This window comes from Manacus candei, unplaced genomic scaffold (genome assembly GCF_025592945.1).
Source record: "Manacus candei isolate 608988 ecotype Guabito, Panama unplaced genomic scaffold, ASM2559294v1 h1tg000023l, whole genome shotgun sequence".
Lineage (NCBI taxonomy): Eukaryota > Metazoa > Chordata > Aves > Passeriformes > Pipridae > Manacus > Manacus candei.
This window is the reverse complement of record NW_026138071.1, coordinates 6,443,702-6,460,131: the sequence shown is the minus strand read 5'-3', so window position 1 is coordinate 6,460,131 and position 16,430 is coordinate 6,443,702. Positions and strand designations below refer to the sequence as shown.

The window sequence follows — 16,430 nt, the reverse complement described above, 5'->3', positions numbered from 1 at the left end:
GAGCATGGTAGAGACTACCACAGATCAAAAAAAGGCATTTTAATCACTGCATCAAACAACAGTGCTGTTTTTGGCATTCTTAGTGTAACCTGCACAGAGCTGTAATGGGAGCAAATAACAGGTCCCAGGATACCAGCCTAAACATCTTATAGAAGTAACTCTTGATTCACCTATAAGCAAAGTATCATGGGAGTTTCCCATTTGAAAGTTGATGTGTTTTAGAAAGCACAAAAAGGACATACCTTTCAGACATTGTAAGTACTTTTAAGAAAATGTTAATATTTCCACTGCATCACATACTTGTCAAGCTTAAGGTCCAAATGGGAGATGAAATGCTAAAACAGAAAAAGTATCAAAAGCTTGGGAACCACAATTTAAGAAAAACTTTTTATTTAAACAGTTTAGTCCAGAATCAGCGTCTTACAAAACAAGAGCAAAACTCTGCACATGTCCCCCTCTCCTCACTCACCTGTAGAAATTAGTCTTGAGTCTTGAAGAAAACACACACCCCCTCCCTGAGAAGCCAGACTTAATCCCTGGCAGTTAGCACAACCTTTATTCTCTACTGACACAAGAAGCACACGCCATGGAGCAGCTCTTAAGATTCAGCAGATGAGGTCAGAGATGAGAGTGCTCAGGCAGATGTGCCTATCAGGCAATGCACACTTCCTGGCATACAGTTATACTGCTTAGTTTCAAGGTACCGACTGCTCTTTTCCCTTGTCTTCCCCACATCCACAAAACATCAAAATCTGTCTGGATCTTTTTTCTCATGGCCAAATGGAATATCAGAAAGCCAGTTTGTGAGCGACCCAAGTAGGAACTAAGTTTGCCAGTGAACCAACTCATATAAACACAGGCTAGAACTCTTGGAGATGGAAGACTGATTGTTAAAAGCACTCTACAGCTCCTGAGGAGTTGGTTTTCACAACAGTTCTGCCTTGTGGACAGACAACTGTTACCTGCTTTTTAAGCCAAACAACTGTGGAAGCCAACATGCTGAAACACAGCAGCATGCTACTTGCCCATGGCCATGCAGTCATCAGCAAACCCGAACTGCAAAACCTGCAGGCTGCCAGGTGTGCACTGCACATCTGTCAGACTGCCTTCTCATTGTTTGAGATGAAACATGCTAGAGATACAGAAAACTTAAGTCTTTTATTTTTGAAAACTGAAAAATAAAACTTGATTGGTTTTTTCTTTTTTAATTAAGAAAGATCTCTTAGTTGCCATCTCTTTTGCTGTCACCATTACACTTTAAAAAACTCCTCAATACGCCGCTTTTTTTTGGGACTCACTGAACATGTTTTTGCTTCTTTATCTTGCAAGACACTGTCAGAGTCAAACTCACAGCCAGCATCAGCTGCCTCCAAAAGCAAAGCATCATCAGCATCATCTCTGCTCTCAGAGAAGGTCCTCTGGAAAAGGTCATAGATGGTCTGCTGCTTTGGATCAGGCTGAGAAAACAGAACAGACGGAGTCTGCATGGACTGTCATATAAAACCTAGTGAGCAACAATCACAGGATGCTCCCCCCGAGACAGTGCATTTTTGTGTACAGATCGTACTTTGTATGATACACATACACATATATCTCATACATAGATATATACACTCAAAGACATACAAATAATATGGAGGCTAACACATCTTGCAAGCAGCAGGTTTGGAACATCTCTATGGAGGGTCTAAGTCAAGACATGGATCTTGGAGGTGCTGGAGAATCTGGTCCATGGCATTAAAGGCAGAACAGGTGTAAGGTCAGCCTGCCAATCTAGATTACACAAGACAAAACCTGTTCAGCCTCTCCCAGGGACCACCAATATTCTTTCAGGTCAATTACCTTAGGACAGTAATTAGTGGACTCAGCTGTTTCAGAGAAATTGGTTTCTGAAAGACCAGCTTCGCCCAGCACTTTGATCTTCTCTTGAATCATTGGCCTAGGAGAGATAAATGGATTATTATTGAAAGAAAAAAAGCATCATCAAGGACACTGTCCTTTACTATGTGTAGATGAAAAAACGATATAACCAGGTATAAAGATGTTTTTTTCTACCAATGCCTGTTGGTTCCTTAACCTGTCACCTGTTTATGATGACCGTATGCTGTCTTGGGGTATCAGTCAATCCAGTTTAAACAAGTATCAATCAATTATCTAAGTAATAAGAAGAGGATTTAGGGCTATAAATATTTGGAGAACACACATATCCAACAGGGAAAGTAGTTGACTAAGGCAACACCAATGGTATGAAGCCAGAACAAGAAGATGCAGCTAAAGGGACTCTCAATAGCCTGTGTGTTCAGTCTCCAAGGCAAGCAGTGGTAATCCCCAGCAACAGACACATCAGCATTTCAAGGATAACTCCCAATGTACAGCAGGAGGAAGAATCCATCACTGGCCCAAGAGGCAGAGAGGTCCCAGCTGCACCTGCAGACCAGACACTTTGAAAGGCACAAAGGCCATGACACAATTAATGCATTAACCAAATAGCCCTGTCGTCTTGATCTTTTTCTCATCTTTAAAAAGAATGCCACTGTCCTTTCAAGAGCCATATTTCCTTCCCATTAAGCACTAATGACTGCACAGACAGCATTTCACAAATAAAGGCAGAATTACTGTCATTAACTTTCCATGAAATTTAGGCAATGCATCAGTTTCCAGATCCCTGCATTGTAGGGTTATAATTATTTGCCATCATGATATTCTGGGAACTGCACAAGTTCACTGAGTTCATTTGTTTCTTTAAACAAGGTAATAAAGATGTAATTTTGGACTTTAAATGAACCAGCTGGTGGATAATTTCTTTTCATCGTTTGCAGGTCAGTTCCCTTGCAGCACTGAAGACTCCTCAGATCCTCCCCACCCCCAGATGTCAGCTTCCCCAGTCCTAAGGACTTGTGTCCACTGATGACCCTCACAGCAGCCAAAAGACTCATACCACAACTATCCAGAGGTGGGTCAGTGGCACTTTTTTAATCCATCTGAAGGACTCACTGAAGAGCAAGAGGACAGCAACAGTACAGTCCTCCTTCACAGCTCCCTGTCTAAGCACTCAGAAGCCAGGTTGCTCCTCAGACCGAATTTACAATACACTGAACCATCTCCACTGTCTGCTGACTTTGCTTGAAAATACTCAGCATTTTACAGTACCCTAGCATAGGAATGTTATCTAAGACAACTCCTTCTCCTTATACAGAGGCTGTAATGGTTTTAGATGCATCACCTCCTCCAGAATTTCTCTTAAGGGCCTTTTCTTTGTCAGGTAACCACTTTTATTCCTTCTGCTTGTCAGCCACTTAGTCATGTCCACTGCAACCAGGCCATGTCTCCAGCTCACAGCAGATCCAACTGGCACTTTTTGCTCCTCCCCTCACAGGCTGTGGAAATCAGCACTAACATTAAGCACCTCAGATCACATATGTGACAAACAGTGGAGAGCAGGTGGCAGGAGAACCAAAGCGTCTTTCTCTCTTACCATAAGTAGTCATCTGCTGTGCCTCTAGCCACCAGGTAGTGAACATTAACGGAGCTGGTCTGTCCAATTCGATGTGCCCGATCTTCTGCTTGGATCAAAATCTTAACGTAAAAACATGACAAATACAAAGTGAGAACTGCAGCATCTAAGAAATAGTGTAAGCACCAGGGAATGGAAGATCTCACTTCTTGTGCTTAGCAACTCTTTCTTATCTGGATCCTGTTAATACCTGTATCCTCAAACACAGACTAAGCCAAGAAGTAATCTGGTACACCAGGTTCCCAGCATCTTTCAAAAGTAGAGGGTCAGCATTGATGATGGACCCTTTCAGATCTTGGTTTGGCGAGCTGTTAAGAGCTCTGTCAAATTAGGAAACAGGAGCATGTTTCCCTTTCATGCTATCTTCTCCAAGCCAGCAAGCTGTGTAACCAGATTCACTGGTTCAAGCCCAGGCACCTGAGGTTGCAGAGATAGGAGACATCAGAGAAAGCAAGAGAAAAACCCTAGAGAAAGTCCCCTGCCCATTATATCTCCTAATCAGCAACATTTCTGCTCTCCAGGGAGCATCCAACCCCTGTCCCCTCCAGGACACTTACCCCTGGGTTCCAGAAGAGCTCTGCAAACACCACCAGGTCTGCAGCAGACAACGTAAGGCCCATGTTTGCAGCAGTGAGGGAAAGGACAGCCACAACCTGCTTCTCTGAGAACTGGAACTTTTGGCACAGAGACTGCCGCTCGACTGAAGGTGTGGAGCCGTCGATGCGAATGTACTCAACATGCTGTGAAAAGGCACAAGGTACTGTTTAGAGACCTTCTGTCCCCTTTCCCATATACTCCTTCCATGTCTTAGTGGATACCATTTACCTTCCCCATGGCAGAATCAGAAAAGTAAAAAGGCAACAGTTAGATTTTTAAGACCTTTCCTAATCTTTCAGGCAGAAGCACTGTAGCTCAGTATACAACATACCTCCCCCACTGTCCAGTGTGTGACTTGCTCCCATGCCCATTCTTCTCCCAGAGTCCAGCAAAATAGGAAGGACAGCAACAAGCTCGGGTACAGTGCAAAGGCAACTAGCTTAATACAAAGCTAACCACTGTCTCTGTGCTGAAGTTACAGCTGGTACAACCTCCCCAGCCTCCCTAAGTATTCCCCCATCTGCAGTGGGAGGAGATGTGAAGACATCTCAGTTGCTCTGTGGCAGGCTCAGGACAGGCATGGCAAACCTGTGTGATGCAGGGCCATAACTCTTCAGTGTCCAGTGCTGTCATAGAGCAAAGTCACCACTGCCACTGTGGTTTACAGGTTGGAATATTATCTTAAACCATTCTTCGCACTGCCTCAGCAGGACCCGCAACTCTTTAGGAGCATCCATGGAAGTCTCAAATGAAAAATTAGCCAAACAACTTTGGAGTCAAGAGAGATGATCTGCAGGTCTGCTGAGTCTCCCTACAGTGTTCCAGTTCAAAAACATAAGAGCACCACAGAGGTAAAGGCAGGCAGCCATAGTGGGCTTGGGTTGTTGCATTCTGCCTCTGAGGAAAGCCTGGAGGACAAAGCAGAGACTGCCACACAGGGTAATAGTCCTCCAGGAATTCACAAGGTCCGGGGAAGATGATGGAGATTAAAGAACATTAATACAAAGTGCATTCTGTGAGACATTCACCCTGACAGCTCAGCTCCCTTGGTGAAGGGCACATTCAGAAGCACAGCAAGTAGAAATTATCTCTGCCACTAACTTTCATAAACTATCTGACCAGCCATAACTCCAGGGAGCTCTTAAACTGCTCTGAGGCTGGAACAGTGACAAAGTTAAGGCAACTCAGTCAGTCACTTACTTTCTTCTCCAGCTCTGCAACAACTGCATCCAGCATTATCTTGTGATGAGCAAACACCAGGAATTTATTATTCCCACTTTCCAGTAACTCCAGGATGTATTCTCTACATGGAAGAGGAAAAGTATGAAAACCCTATAAAATTATGTGCTGAGACAATACAGACTTGGCTCTTGGAAGACACTGCTCATCTACACACAGGCACTAGGAAACTGGCTAGCATAAAGAAAGCTGTAGTGAAGTGCAAGTAGCAAGTCAAATCTCCTATAGATTAAAAATGACATTGAAGGAAAATTCACTCATTTTTTGATCACCACACCTGAACAGCTGCCTACATTTATACTTGGGGACTAATGAAAATTAGTTTATTATATCCTACTTGAAACATGACATCCCAGACCAATCAACTGAAGGTCATCTACACTTAATGACAATCTCACCCATCCGTATTTCTAACTTTTAAACAATCACAATACAGTAAAATATGCTGCATGCAATTATACTTTCTGCATTTAGTTAGGATTGTTTTTATTTTAGAAGAAAAGATCTCTAAACACATAGATCAGAATATCCTAAAAGTACCCTTCTCGCAAGGGTTCACATTGACAATTTACTCCAGTTTAACAATCTAAATACATCAGCTATTTCTAGGAGTTATCCATATGCATGCAGGCTAATGGCCAATGAAAGGCAACAAGTCTCCTTTTAAATGCAGTTAAGAGGTGTTAATTAAATGAAAACATCTGGCTTTTCCCATGGACTAATAGCAAAGCTACAGAACCCATGTAACACAGAACCCTGTGTTACAATCAGGTCAGCTGGAGCCTATACAGATGACACAAATGTCATCTTTTCTTTGGAATAGCAAAATTGTTACAAAGATCAGGAATACCAAGTTCTTTGCTAAATACAACATAACTTAGGTCAGCAGCAACTGTCAGAAAACACTAGGCAGGATTTCCAGTGCTGTATTAAGATTTATCAGTTCTTTGCAGACAACCCCCAGGGTTCATGATGTTCAGATCCCAGTTAATGAGAGTATCATTTAACAAAGAAATCTGGGAGGGAAGTGGGACTGCTGGATTTTAAAACAAACATCAAAGCAAACATTCAGTGTAGTAAGCAGGTGCCAACCAACACATCACAATTATTTTAATACCTCATTCCCATATTCCATTTAACAAATGGCAAGTCATTTCAATGGAAGCAATGGAAGACCTGTCTACAAGGGTAAAATATGGGAAGTGCTGATGATCATAGGACAGTACCATTTCCTAGATGGTACTGTACCTTAGCAGCTTATAGTAAGTGATATTTTAAATGCTCCTAAACCCTAGAAAAAAAAATGGACAAGTTCCTACCAGAGAGTCAAGTAAACAACACTTCATGGTTTTATATTCAGTTCATATTTGCAACTGAAATAAAAACAAGAAAGTCTTCCAACTGCTCACTAACATAAAAGGAAGAAACTCTTCTACAGAAATGAGCACTGGGACACTGAAGTGCAGTTCTGTGCCAAACAGGCAAATTTTGCAACAAGGTCTGAGACTGTGAAATCACACAGTGCACATCAGCTGGTCCTTACATTTAGAGAGCTGTGGAAAGTAAACTGTTTTCATGTTATTATTATACTGCTTATTAGAAAGTTACGCTAAATGACCTAAAGCAACTCCTTCGCAGCCCCAGCAGAAAGGCTAAGGATGAATGGGCATAGAAAGTCACGGAAGGAAATTACTCCTAGGGAAGAGAGTTAAAAGCACACCTATGGTACAGAACTCGCTACTGAGGTCCCATGGGAGCCCTGTGGAACAGCCAAGAATTTCCGTAGGGGCTGTGAGATTCCTCGAGCACATTCCAACTAAAGTTCAGTCTATCTCAGAAGCTTTTTGATTCAGGGTTCCTGCTGCAGCAGGACTGCAGCATTTGTTTCCTCAAATTCTGTTGGTACTTGTAAGTTTCATTGCTCCCTCCCTCCTTAAACTGTAATAGGGTCCGGATCAGGGAACTTGGTCCAAGTCCCAAACACCAAGTAATTTTAGATGGTTCAAATGACAGTTTAGATCCATATCTGGAATGAAATCAGAAGACTTATTCAGCCTAGGAACTCTGAGAGGAGAAAACGTTTAGTGCATTGTAATTAACATCAATTTTTTCTAGGCTGACTTCAGGCTATGCTTCATGTCCCTGCACTGTTATCTCTAAGGCACTGTTTCCTGCTCTCAGCAGACAAACACATTTCACAAGGCAGGAATGGAGCAGTGACACACATCTTACATGACTGAGCGGATTTTAGCTTCTGCCGTTCTGCTGAAGAAGACAAGAAGAGCTTCCTTCTCCTGTTGTTTCTGTAAAGAGAAAGACAAATGAATCTGAGTCTCAAAAATGCCTTTTCTCCTTCTTGCTCACAGATCTGGGATATCTGCTGCTGCCAATAAACACTTTGCTAGGAAAAAAACAACATAAAATGCACAACAATAGAAGCCTGGAGGGGGAAGTCTCCTACTCACCTCTGGGTATGGCAGATACTCACACATTCCTGACACCTCCCTTTCTACCTCCTACTCAACTCCTACAAGTTGGATGACAAGTATATCACAAATGCAGCTTTAGTTGAGAAACAGCAAGGAAAATCTCCCAAGTTCTCACAGAATTGTATTAGCAACTTAGGAGCCTAGAACATGCATTTACCATCCATACATGGAAAACAAATGAGAAGTAAAAAACACACTCTTCACATTTTTGGCTACTGCTCTGTTCACAACACAGCTTAAACAAGGCTGTGTTTTGATAGGCTGAATGAGATTACAGGGCTAGACAGAAGAGTAAGTACAGAGGCAAGAGGTCTGAAAGACAATTAGAAATTATTAACACGAGAGAAAAAAAAGAGAGGAAATGGTATTTCACACAAAGGGACAAAGCAGACCACTTACATCAAAAGCAAAACAAGATGAGCCGTTTTGATTGTGCTGTACATTCACTTGAAACTGTGCCTTCACATAAGGTGTGGCTCTGATCTTTGGAACTCAGGTACTGTTTTTAGCTGAATTTTAGCTGGTTTTACTGTTTTTGAATAAAGGTACCTGAAATAGCAATGGCTCATCACGAAAACAGTTTCTGACTTACACTTTTATATCCTTTGGCCATCCTCTTTGCTTCAGCTTCCAAGACAGCTTTGGTCTTTGCATTAATGCCTTCAGGAGCCACTACAACCATTTTGCGTTGCTTTGCTGGAAGCTGGGAAAGCACATCTGATTTCAGACGTCGGATCATGATGGACTCTTCCAGCAAAATTTTCAGTTCAGTTAAGTTGGATGATCCAGAGTAGTCCCAACCCCACGGCATCTGGGAAAGATCAAAGCAGTTATCAACGTCAAACTTACAAGAGACTGGTCTGCAGGCAATCCAAAAGCAGAATAAATGTCCCAAGAAACTGGATAAGGTAAGAACTTAAGGGTCAGGAGGAAGAGACATTTGATAAAAATGGCAGTAAGATAGAAACATACAAACTAATCCACCCAAGGTGAAAAGGTTACTTACAAATTCCCCTATCTACAAGTGCTCAGGGAGGTGCAGGGAAGAGGACTATGCAGAAAGGTGGCAGGGATCCCTACTGCAGCACTACGCCCCAGTATTCATCCTCACACAGCAAGGTGCTGCTCTCCACTTGCAGGTTTGAGCAGGCCAAGAGGACTCAATGCAGTTCTGTGCATGCACATTTACCTCAGCTTTAAGCAGAGAGAGACAGAAAAATCTTCTCTAACAGCATGAGGACAAACATCCTTAACCAAGATGCCTTCACAGAGTTGTTACACTTGTCTGTGCCAGGTCAAAATTGCCTGTATTCCACTATGACCTGACTCTTGATCCACTTCCTGACATACTCTGTTTCTGCCATTACATGTTTGGTTCAAACTCAAGCAAACCATAAATAAACTGTGGCCCAAAATACATCACTCCAAACACTGTCTCTTCAAAGTATCATCATTTCAAAGCTCCTCTGAACACGCCCTTCATTTACTCCTTGAACACTCCCCTCTGAACCCTATCCTCTAAGATCCTGTCTGCAGGCAATACACATCTGTTCAATTAATCTCAGCTCATCACTTCTCCTACTTGTAATTCCACAGCCTATCATTTGTTCTCTGAGAAAGAACAACTAAGCTGACACACAGTGGCATCAAAATTGGTACATTCCCAAAAAGAAGCATCTGTAAACAACTTTCTTTTGGAGAAGAGACCCATAAGGTTTTAATGCTGAAGCAAAGGCAAAAGAAAAACCTTTCTTCTGAAATTTCACAAATAAGGGCAAGAAATACAGCTACGGTAATACTAAAAACCAAGGTGGGGAGGGAGGTGAAATCTTCCTCACAGGTCTAATTCCAAGTCATATTGGCAGTCCAAAAATACAACCTCTGGTCTTGGAATAACAATGGATGCAAATCCGCTCCTGAAATGCATACAATGGAGGTGTGGGGAGCCTCAGCACCAACCCCTTTGATCTACTGCTCTACTCTTATTGTGCCACATTATTTGCTAAAATAGATTTAACCTTAAAGATCTATATCTCTTTTATTTGTCTTCCCCAAGAGAAACCTGCTGCAACACAGAAATGGAAGTAAAATAGAAAAAAGCTCTAAAGTATTCACTGCACCCTCCATCCTCTCACAGAATGCATGAGACAAAAAACAAATCATACTAACCACGGGGTTAGTCACATTTCTGACTGTATTAGAGGTGGTGCTTTGATGAAACAGGGATGAGAACATGCTGTGGGACAGGAAGAGGAGCAATTGAACAGCTTATAGGCAAGTAAGACCTCTTTGATATCTGGAAGTGAACATTCCTACTTCAGGTTGAGATAAAACAGGACAATCTGCAGTTCTATTGCCATGTTGTACTGATGTGAACCATTAACTGACTTCAGATTCTGGAACTTATGGCCACCATTAAAACTCATTTGACTTAATCTATTCCTACATAATTATGGTACCATCTGATTAGCTACAGTTGGTTCATTAAAGCAAGAAACAATTCAAACCCCAGACACAAAGCCATTTTAAATCTTGTAGAATTAAAACTTTGGCTCTGACAACAGCACACTGGTGTACAGCTAGAGGTAATAAGCCCACCTGGATCTCAGCCAACCCCTCAAAAAGCCAACATGAGTATCACTGCTCTGCTTCCCTGAAACTAGAAATGCAAGATACATCCCTCAGGTCTGTGAAGAGCCAGCTCAAGTCTAGCTGGGCTTATTAGCTTTAGGCACTCTGCAGGAAAGCTGACATTGCTAAGCCACAGTCTTTGTGCTCCCTTTCTGCATTACTTCAGGCTGCATGGGCCCAGCAGAGCAGCTGTACAGAACGAAGGAGGAACCGCTGGGCTGTGCCCAGCCCTCTAAGCCCACTGCCCACACTGCTCAGTGCACTGGTAGCTACATTGTAGAGATAACTCAGATTAGGCTACTCAGCAAGACCTACTGCGGGGTCTGGACTCTCCTCAGGCTGCCTCATTCTACTTATGGAGCCCATGTTTGTCCACTTTCCACTTCCATAACATGCAAGTAACACATATGCTTTGTGTCCATGTAGCCCAATTCATTTCAGAAGAGCAACATCATCATCAGAGAAAGAACAAGGCACACAGAGAGCCAATATACCATCTACTGAGATATTAAAAAGCTCATACAGGCAGAATGCCTACAGTACATTCAGATTATATATTTCTTTCATCGTGCTGGAACAAGTTGCAAACAAGGAAACATGCTAGCTCTGTGCTGCACCTAGTGATAAAAAGATAATTATTTTTGGAATTATTAGAATTAAATGTAGTATACCCTATTGTGGAAAAGAAAAGAGAAAAAAAGAGGGACATTTATTTTGCCAAAATACACATCTGGCTTTGATCCATAACATTCCAGAACACATGCTTCCAACTGTGATTTTCTTACCAAACTGTTACAGCATCTTACATGAGTCAGTAAACTTATTACAGTGTTAGCAGAAGCTGCCAAACTCTTACAAATTCAGAGCATGTGCTCAGATAGAAATTATTTAATATTTGCCAACATCACCCAGTTCGAAAAATGAATTCACAGCATGTATTTTGGGAAACAGACTTGAGATAGTTTGTAAATAACAGGTAACATTTCACTTGTATTTTTAAGAATACAGATGCTGGGAGGTTGAATTACAAACTTTAATATCTTTTCTAATAAAATCTGCCAGATATTTGTAATTTTCTGTCATAAAATCTACTATCTTGAAACAGAAACTAGTCAGGCTTTCGTTTTAGGTTGAATGGTTCGGGTTCGCCAATTTTTCTTTAATCTTATAATGCAATCAGATTTATTATTAATACCAAAACATTTTTACATAGCACCTTTCATCCTGACAGATCTTCAAAAGCCTTGCAAAACCTCTCTGGTTCTGTTCAATTCCATCTCCACTCATAAAGCTGCTATTTTCAGGACAGAAAGAAGGACATATTTAAGTAATGACAGCAGAAATACCACAACAGTTCTACAGAGAGGATGTAACTCCTAACACAGTTTCAGGGTAGAGCTGCAAAAAGGAACATGAGGGACAGTCTACAGTCATGAAAGAACAACTACAATCATCAAAACACCTTTTAAATTTATTCATTGCTGAGTGGATCTATGGCAATCAAATATTCAGCAGTCCCATTTTTTCCTCTAATACTATCCACATCTCTTCATTTCCACAAGCCCCACTTCTCCAAATAACCAAATTCTTTCAAGGTTCACTCTATCACTGACATATACTGCAGCAAAAAATCCCAGGTGAGCATGAAGAAGACCAGCAACGTTCTACTGTTTAGTAGAGAGAGGTCAAACAGAGAAAAAAAATTGTACTAGAAACCCTGCTAAGGTTTTGAAGGGAAGCTGATATAGATTGTGACCTCCATGCTGAGTTTCACTGCAGGCTGAAAACTCATTTACACAGAGTACACTGTTACAACCTGGATCATGTAAAACTATTTTATTTCTTATATCCAATATCCTACCTGAGGTCTGTGTGCCTCACAACTGAAGCAACATGCAGAACTTTACCCTTAAAGGGTTTATGAAACTCCAAACCTACTCAGACTCACATGCTGAAAACCAACTTTCCTTTTTTACTGCAGAAAACCAACAAGATTGAACTGTATCTCTTCATTTTTCTCTAGGAAGCATTCTGAACACTACTCAGAAAGGAATCTTTCAATAAAGACAATGAAGCTCAGCAAATGATGTGACCCTCTCCTTCCATATGATAACCTACTATGGATGGAGTCTAGGACTCCAGCTCTGTATCCATGATTCTGCATGCTAATGGCCTTAATCTAATCAATGGCATCAGCACACGAGTACCAGTGCCAATTAATTGCTCCTCTGGGTTGCACATTTGAACATACATAGAACAACACTACACTGGCTATGAAATCAAAAGTGGGCATTCAGACCTAAGAAAAAAGGAACTCGAGAATTTTATAAAACACTGCAATAAGAATCTTCTTGAGGGAAACCCTGGTATATGTTGGCTACCCCAAACAGAAAAGAAAACAAACACAAAAGCCCTACAAATAGCTGTAACTATTTTCACGGCATACAGCGATGATGTTCAGTTCTTCAGTAAATATTTTTGAACATGAAATGGTCATTTAGTGTTTCCAACCACTCTGCTGAAAATAGTTTCCCAGTCTTACAGACAATGAGGCACAAGAAGTTAAATGGATTACTCAAGAACAAAGGAGAGTGTGGAAGTTTGTGCTACAGGTGCGTCCTCACACTGCCAAGCCATTCTGTGCCACGTGTAAACTAGTACATGCTTGTCCTGGAGGACCTGGAGGACAAGACAGATTAGAGGGCTCTTGTTCCAAATCAGAAGTCAGGGGAACTTTGGTTTCCCCTTTTGTGTCTATGCAACCAGCACAGAAGATCCCTGAGCCTCCTTGTACAACAAGCAGCAGCAAAAGCTGTTCTTTTAGCAGTGTGTGTTCCAATATACACAGCAGCCCTAGGGATGGCAAATCCAAGCACAGCTGAGTTGCCCATACATTGGCAGCAAGGCAGACACTTGCCATCATGGCTCCAAATGCTGGCTTCCTGCAAAACCAAGATCTTGCAGTGGTTGGACTCAATGACTACGGAAACTACTGCTGAGCAACTGGTAGAGGAGTTATTTTCAAGATATGCTGGGGATCACATCCATTTCCTGATGGACTATAAGTCCTCATTTTTTACTTACCTGGAAGTATAAAATCCAAAATCCCAAGCAACACAGGCCTTTATCAAAGTGACTAAAACAGATTAGAAACTGGATTTTTGGTTTTGTGATTTTTAATCAATTAGCCCAAACCTGCATCTGCTTAAAGCCCCCATATTACTCTGCCCATTTAAAACACTCTGGGGGGGAAGATTTTATCACAATAGGCTCCTTTCACCAGTTATGGCCATATTTGTTTCTTTTTTCCAAGTTTTTATTTCTATGGCTTCCATGGCAGATTTTGACAAGAAACATTACCACCTCCATGTCTCAGGCCCACCACTGCAGGACCTAGATCTTCTCAGCTTAAGAGCTTTCAAAGTGTTACTCTGCAGTGAGACTTTCACACAAGAAAAGATGTAACATCAGACAGAAAGAAGAAGGAAGAAAAGAAAAAGCCCCCACATTTTGAATAAAATACAGTGCTGTTTGCAGAGTCCCAGTCTGCCACTTTCCCCACTGAAGTACCTTCTTGGCATCACAGTAGCGTAGCCCAAAGGAGTGGAATTGGGGGAAAAAAGATGGCTGGACAGCCGCGATCTGCGTGTAGAGCTCCACAGGCCGTGACATGGCAGGGGTTCCTGAAAGCAGGATCACTCTCTTGGCAGCCTGGGAAAGCAAAACAGCATCATTATCATACAGCTTACAATATAAGAAAAACCTAAGTAATCATCCCAGTCCCAAAAAACCCCCAGGCCTCTGTTCAATACCCTAAATGGAAGAGTATTTCACCTTCCACAGATACTTTCAGCCATCACTACCTGCAGACACTCAAGGACAGTAATTAAAACTTCTAGGGAGCAGGACAAACCATACAGTTTCTTATTAAACATCCACATGCTGTTAGGGAATGGGGCATCCATCTTTATTACAGTACTTTCAACTGGCATTTACCCCCTAAACACATTAATATCTTAAGCCTGGTTGAACATTTCATTTGGTATCAGATGTCATAGGAACATGACACACCCTCTCAGGTACATGCCCACCTCCAAAATAAATTCTCTCATAATAAAGTTGCCACAACAAGCCATAAGCAGACTGTCTTTCTAACAAAAGCAGAAGAGATACAAAGAGATAGGATTCTTTTTCTTACTTCTTTTTTCATTTTTTTTAAATTCTACTACAAGGAGGAAAAGATGAAGCTGTCTGAAGCAGGACCAGAAGAAGATCTGACAGCCACAGTGAGTCCAGGCACAGTTGGCTGGATGCTAGAACATGACTCAATAAACACAAATCATGCAAGAAGATTGTAAAACATGCTGTAGGGGAGACAGGAAGAGGGTGGGAAACCTGTACATAAACTAGGTGCTCCTAAAAAGTGAAGGAAAAAATTACACTATAGACATGAAAGTCTCCAAGATGCGCTTCTACTTTCACTATTACCTAATTCTATTATTAGGTGAGAGCTATGAATTTCTACTGCTATAAATTCACATATAATACTTAAATTACACATGCCTTGCGATTTCCTGCATGGTTTAATGCAGGTTCATTAAAATAACAAAGAAATTCTTGAGTGACATCTGTACCAACAGCTCATTCACATTTAAATGAAAAGGAAAATGAAATTCTTTTATCACTTCACTGAGATCAACAAGTCACCCAGCTCTATTCAGCTGTTTCATGCACTCGCCAACCAAATCTGGTGGAAAAGGAGTTCACAGATCAGCTACCGGAAATTAATTTCAGAACTCTATCAACTATTTATATATAGGTTGTGATCAGTGTGGGACTTGCCTTCTCCAGTCATCCCTATTAAACAGATCAGAAAGAAATGTGACCACCACCAGGATCAGACAATTCCCATGAACATTAAAAAAAGCAGTATGTTTATTGAACTGAGTAAGAGAGGTCAAACCTTTGGACATGTCAGAAGGTGAGTTAGTTTGCCCAAGACCGAGGTGCCTATGCTACTCAATGGAGGAAGGAGTCACAGAGACTAGAGATATCAGATGCCATGAGGAAACAAAGTGATCAGGCAGAAATTAGGTCAGCTTTTAAAATTAAGGTAACACTGGAGAACAACTGAGCAGAACCTAGACAATATCTGATGCCTTGCAGAAGCCTTTGAAGAGCAAACTGACACCACCCTGAGAAATCTGCTAAAACACAAGACAAGCCAGTCCCACAAGTACAACAAGAAACCTCCATATTAAAGTTGTTCCTCCTAGGCCAACAGAAGGCCATCACCAGAAAAAAAGAAAACACAGAGGTCATGCAATTGCAGACATCTCATTTAAAATAACTCTGGATCAAGCTAAAGCAAGGAAAGCACACTCAGAAGACCAGGGACATAATAAATGCAACATAAACCCAACTCTTGAAAGGTTTTATGCCATTCTCAAGGCTCTTCCTCTTTAGAGGGTTTCCCTGGGAGCTACATGAGATGAGGTTGGAAGACTAATTCTCCAGTAGTCAGGGGAATTAGTCAGGCTCCTTCCCCAATCCCTAAATAGGTGTCAAAAGAGAAAATTATGAAGTTACAGGTTACTTGAATTCTAAACTTTTCCAGCTGCTGTTTTGCTGTGTGTCACTAATTTCTGAGCAGACAGGGTATCTATCCAACCACTGCAAGCTCGTACTAAGGGCTGTGACTCATCTTCTGATTAACCATTTTAAACAAATTGAAAAGTAAAAAACCCCGACAATAAAAAAAAAAAAGAACAAAAACCTCAAAAGACAGTGACTCTACAAGAGCTACGAAGAACTTGAGAAATTAATTCCAGAAAATTGTGTAACATAGGTGGTCTAACTCATTATTCCAAAGGTCCCTTTTAGTTTTAAAACCCATGACAGATGAAGCTCAAGAAAAAACAGAAGAAAAGAAATCCTAAGAAGACAAATTTCCAAGTGCT

General features: G+C 41.4%; 1 protein-coding gene across 4 annotated transcripts in view; it reads right to left on the bottom strand.

The window, feature by feature from the left end:
• Nucleotides 1-373: 373 nt before the first annotated feature.
• SMARCAL1 (SWI/SNF related, matrix associated, actin dependent regulator of chromatin, subfamily a like 1) overlaps nt 374-16,430 on the bottom strand; it is a 38,449-nt gene continuing 22,392 nt past the window's right edge. For all 4 annotated transcript variants that reach the window (XM_051786922.1, XM_051786921.1, XM_051786923.1 and 1 more), the window contains exons 10-17: nt 14,041-14,181; nt 8,432-8,650; nt 7,583-7,653; nt 5,312-5,414; nt 4,072-4,254; nt 3,476-3,576; nt 1,843-1,939; nt 374-1,457 (exon numbers count right to left, since the gene is read on the bottom strand). In XM_051786922.1, coding sequence (XP_051642882.1) covers nt 1,251-1,457; nt 1,843-1,939; nt 3,476-3,576; nt 4,072-4,254; nt 5,312-5,414; nt 7,583-7,653; nt 8,432-8,650; nt 14,041-14,181 — 1,122 coding nt within the window. In that variant the 3' untranslated portion in view covers nt 374-1,250. The remainder of the gene's footprint in view (nt 1,458-1,842; nt 1,940-3,475; nt 3,577-4,071; nt 4,255-5,311; nt 5,415-7,582; nt 7,654-8,431; nt 8,651-14,040; nt 14,182-16,430) is intronic.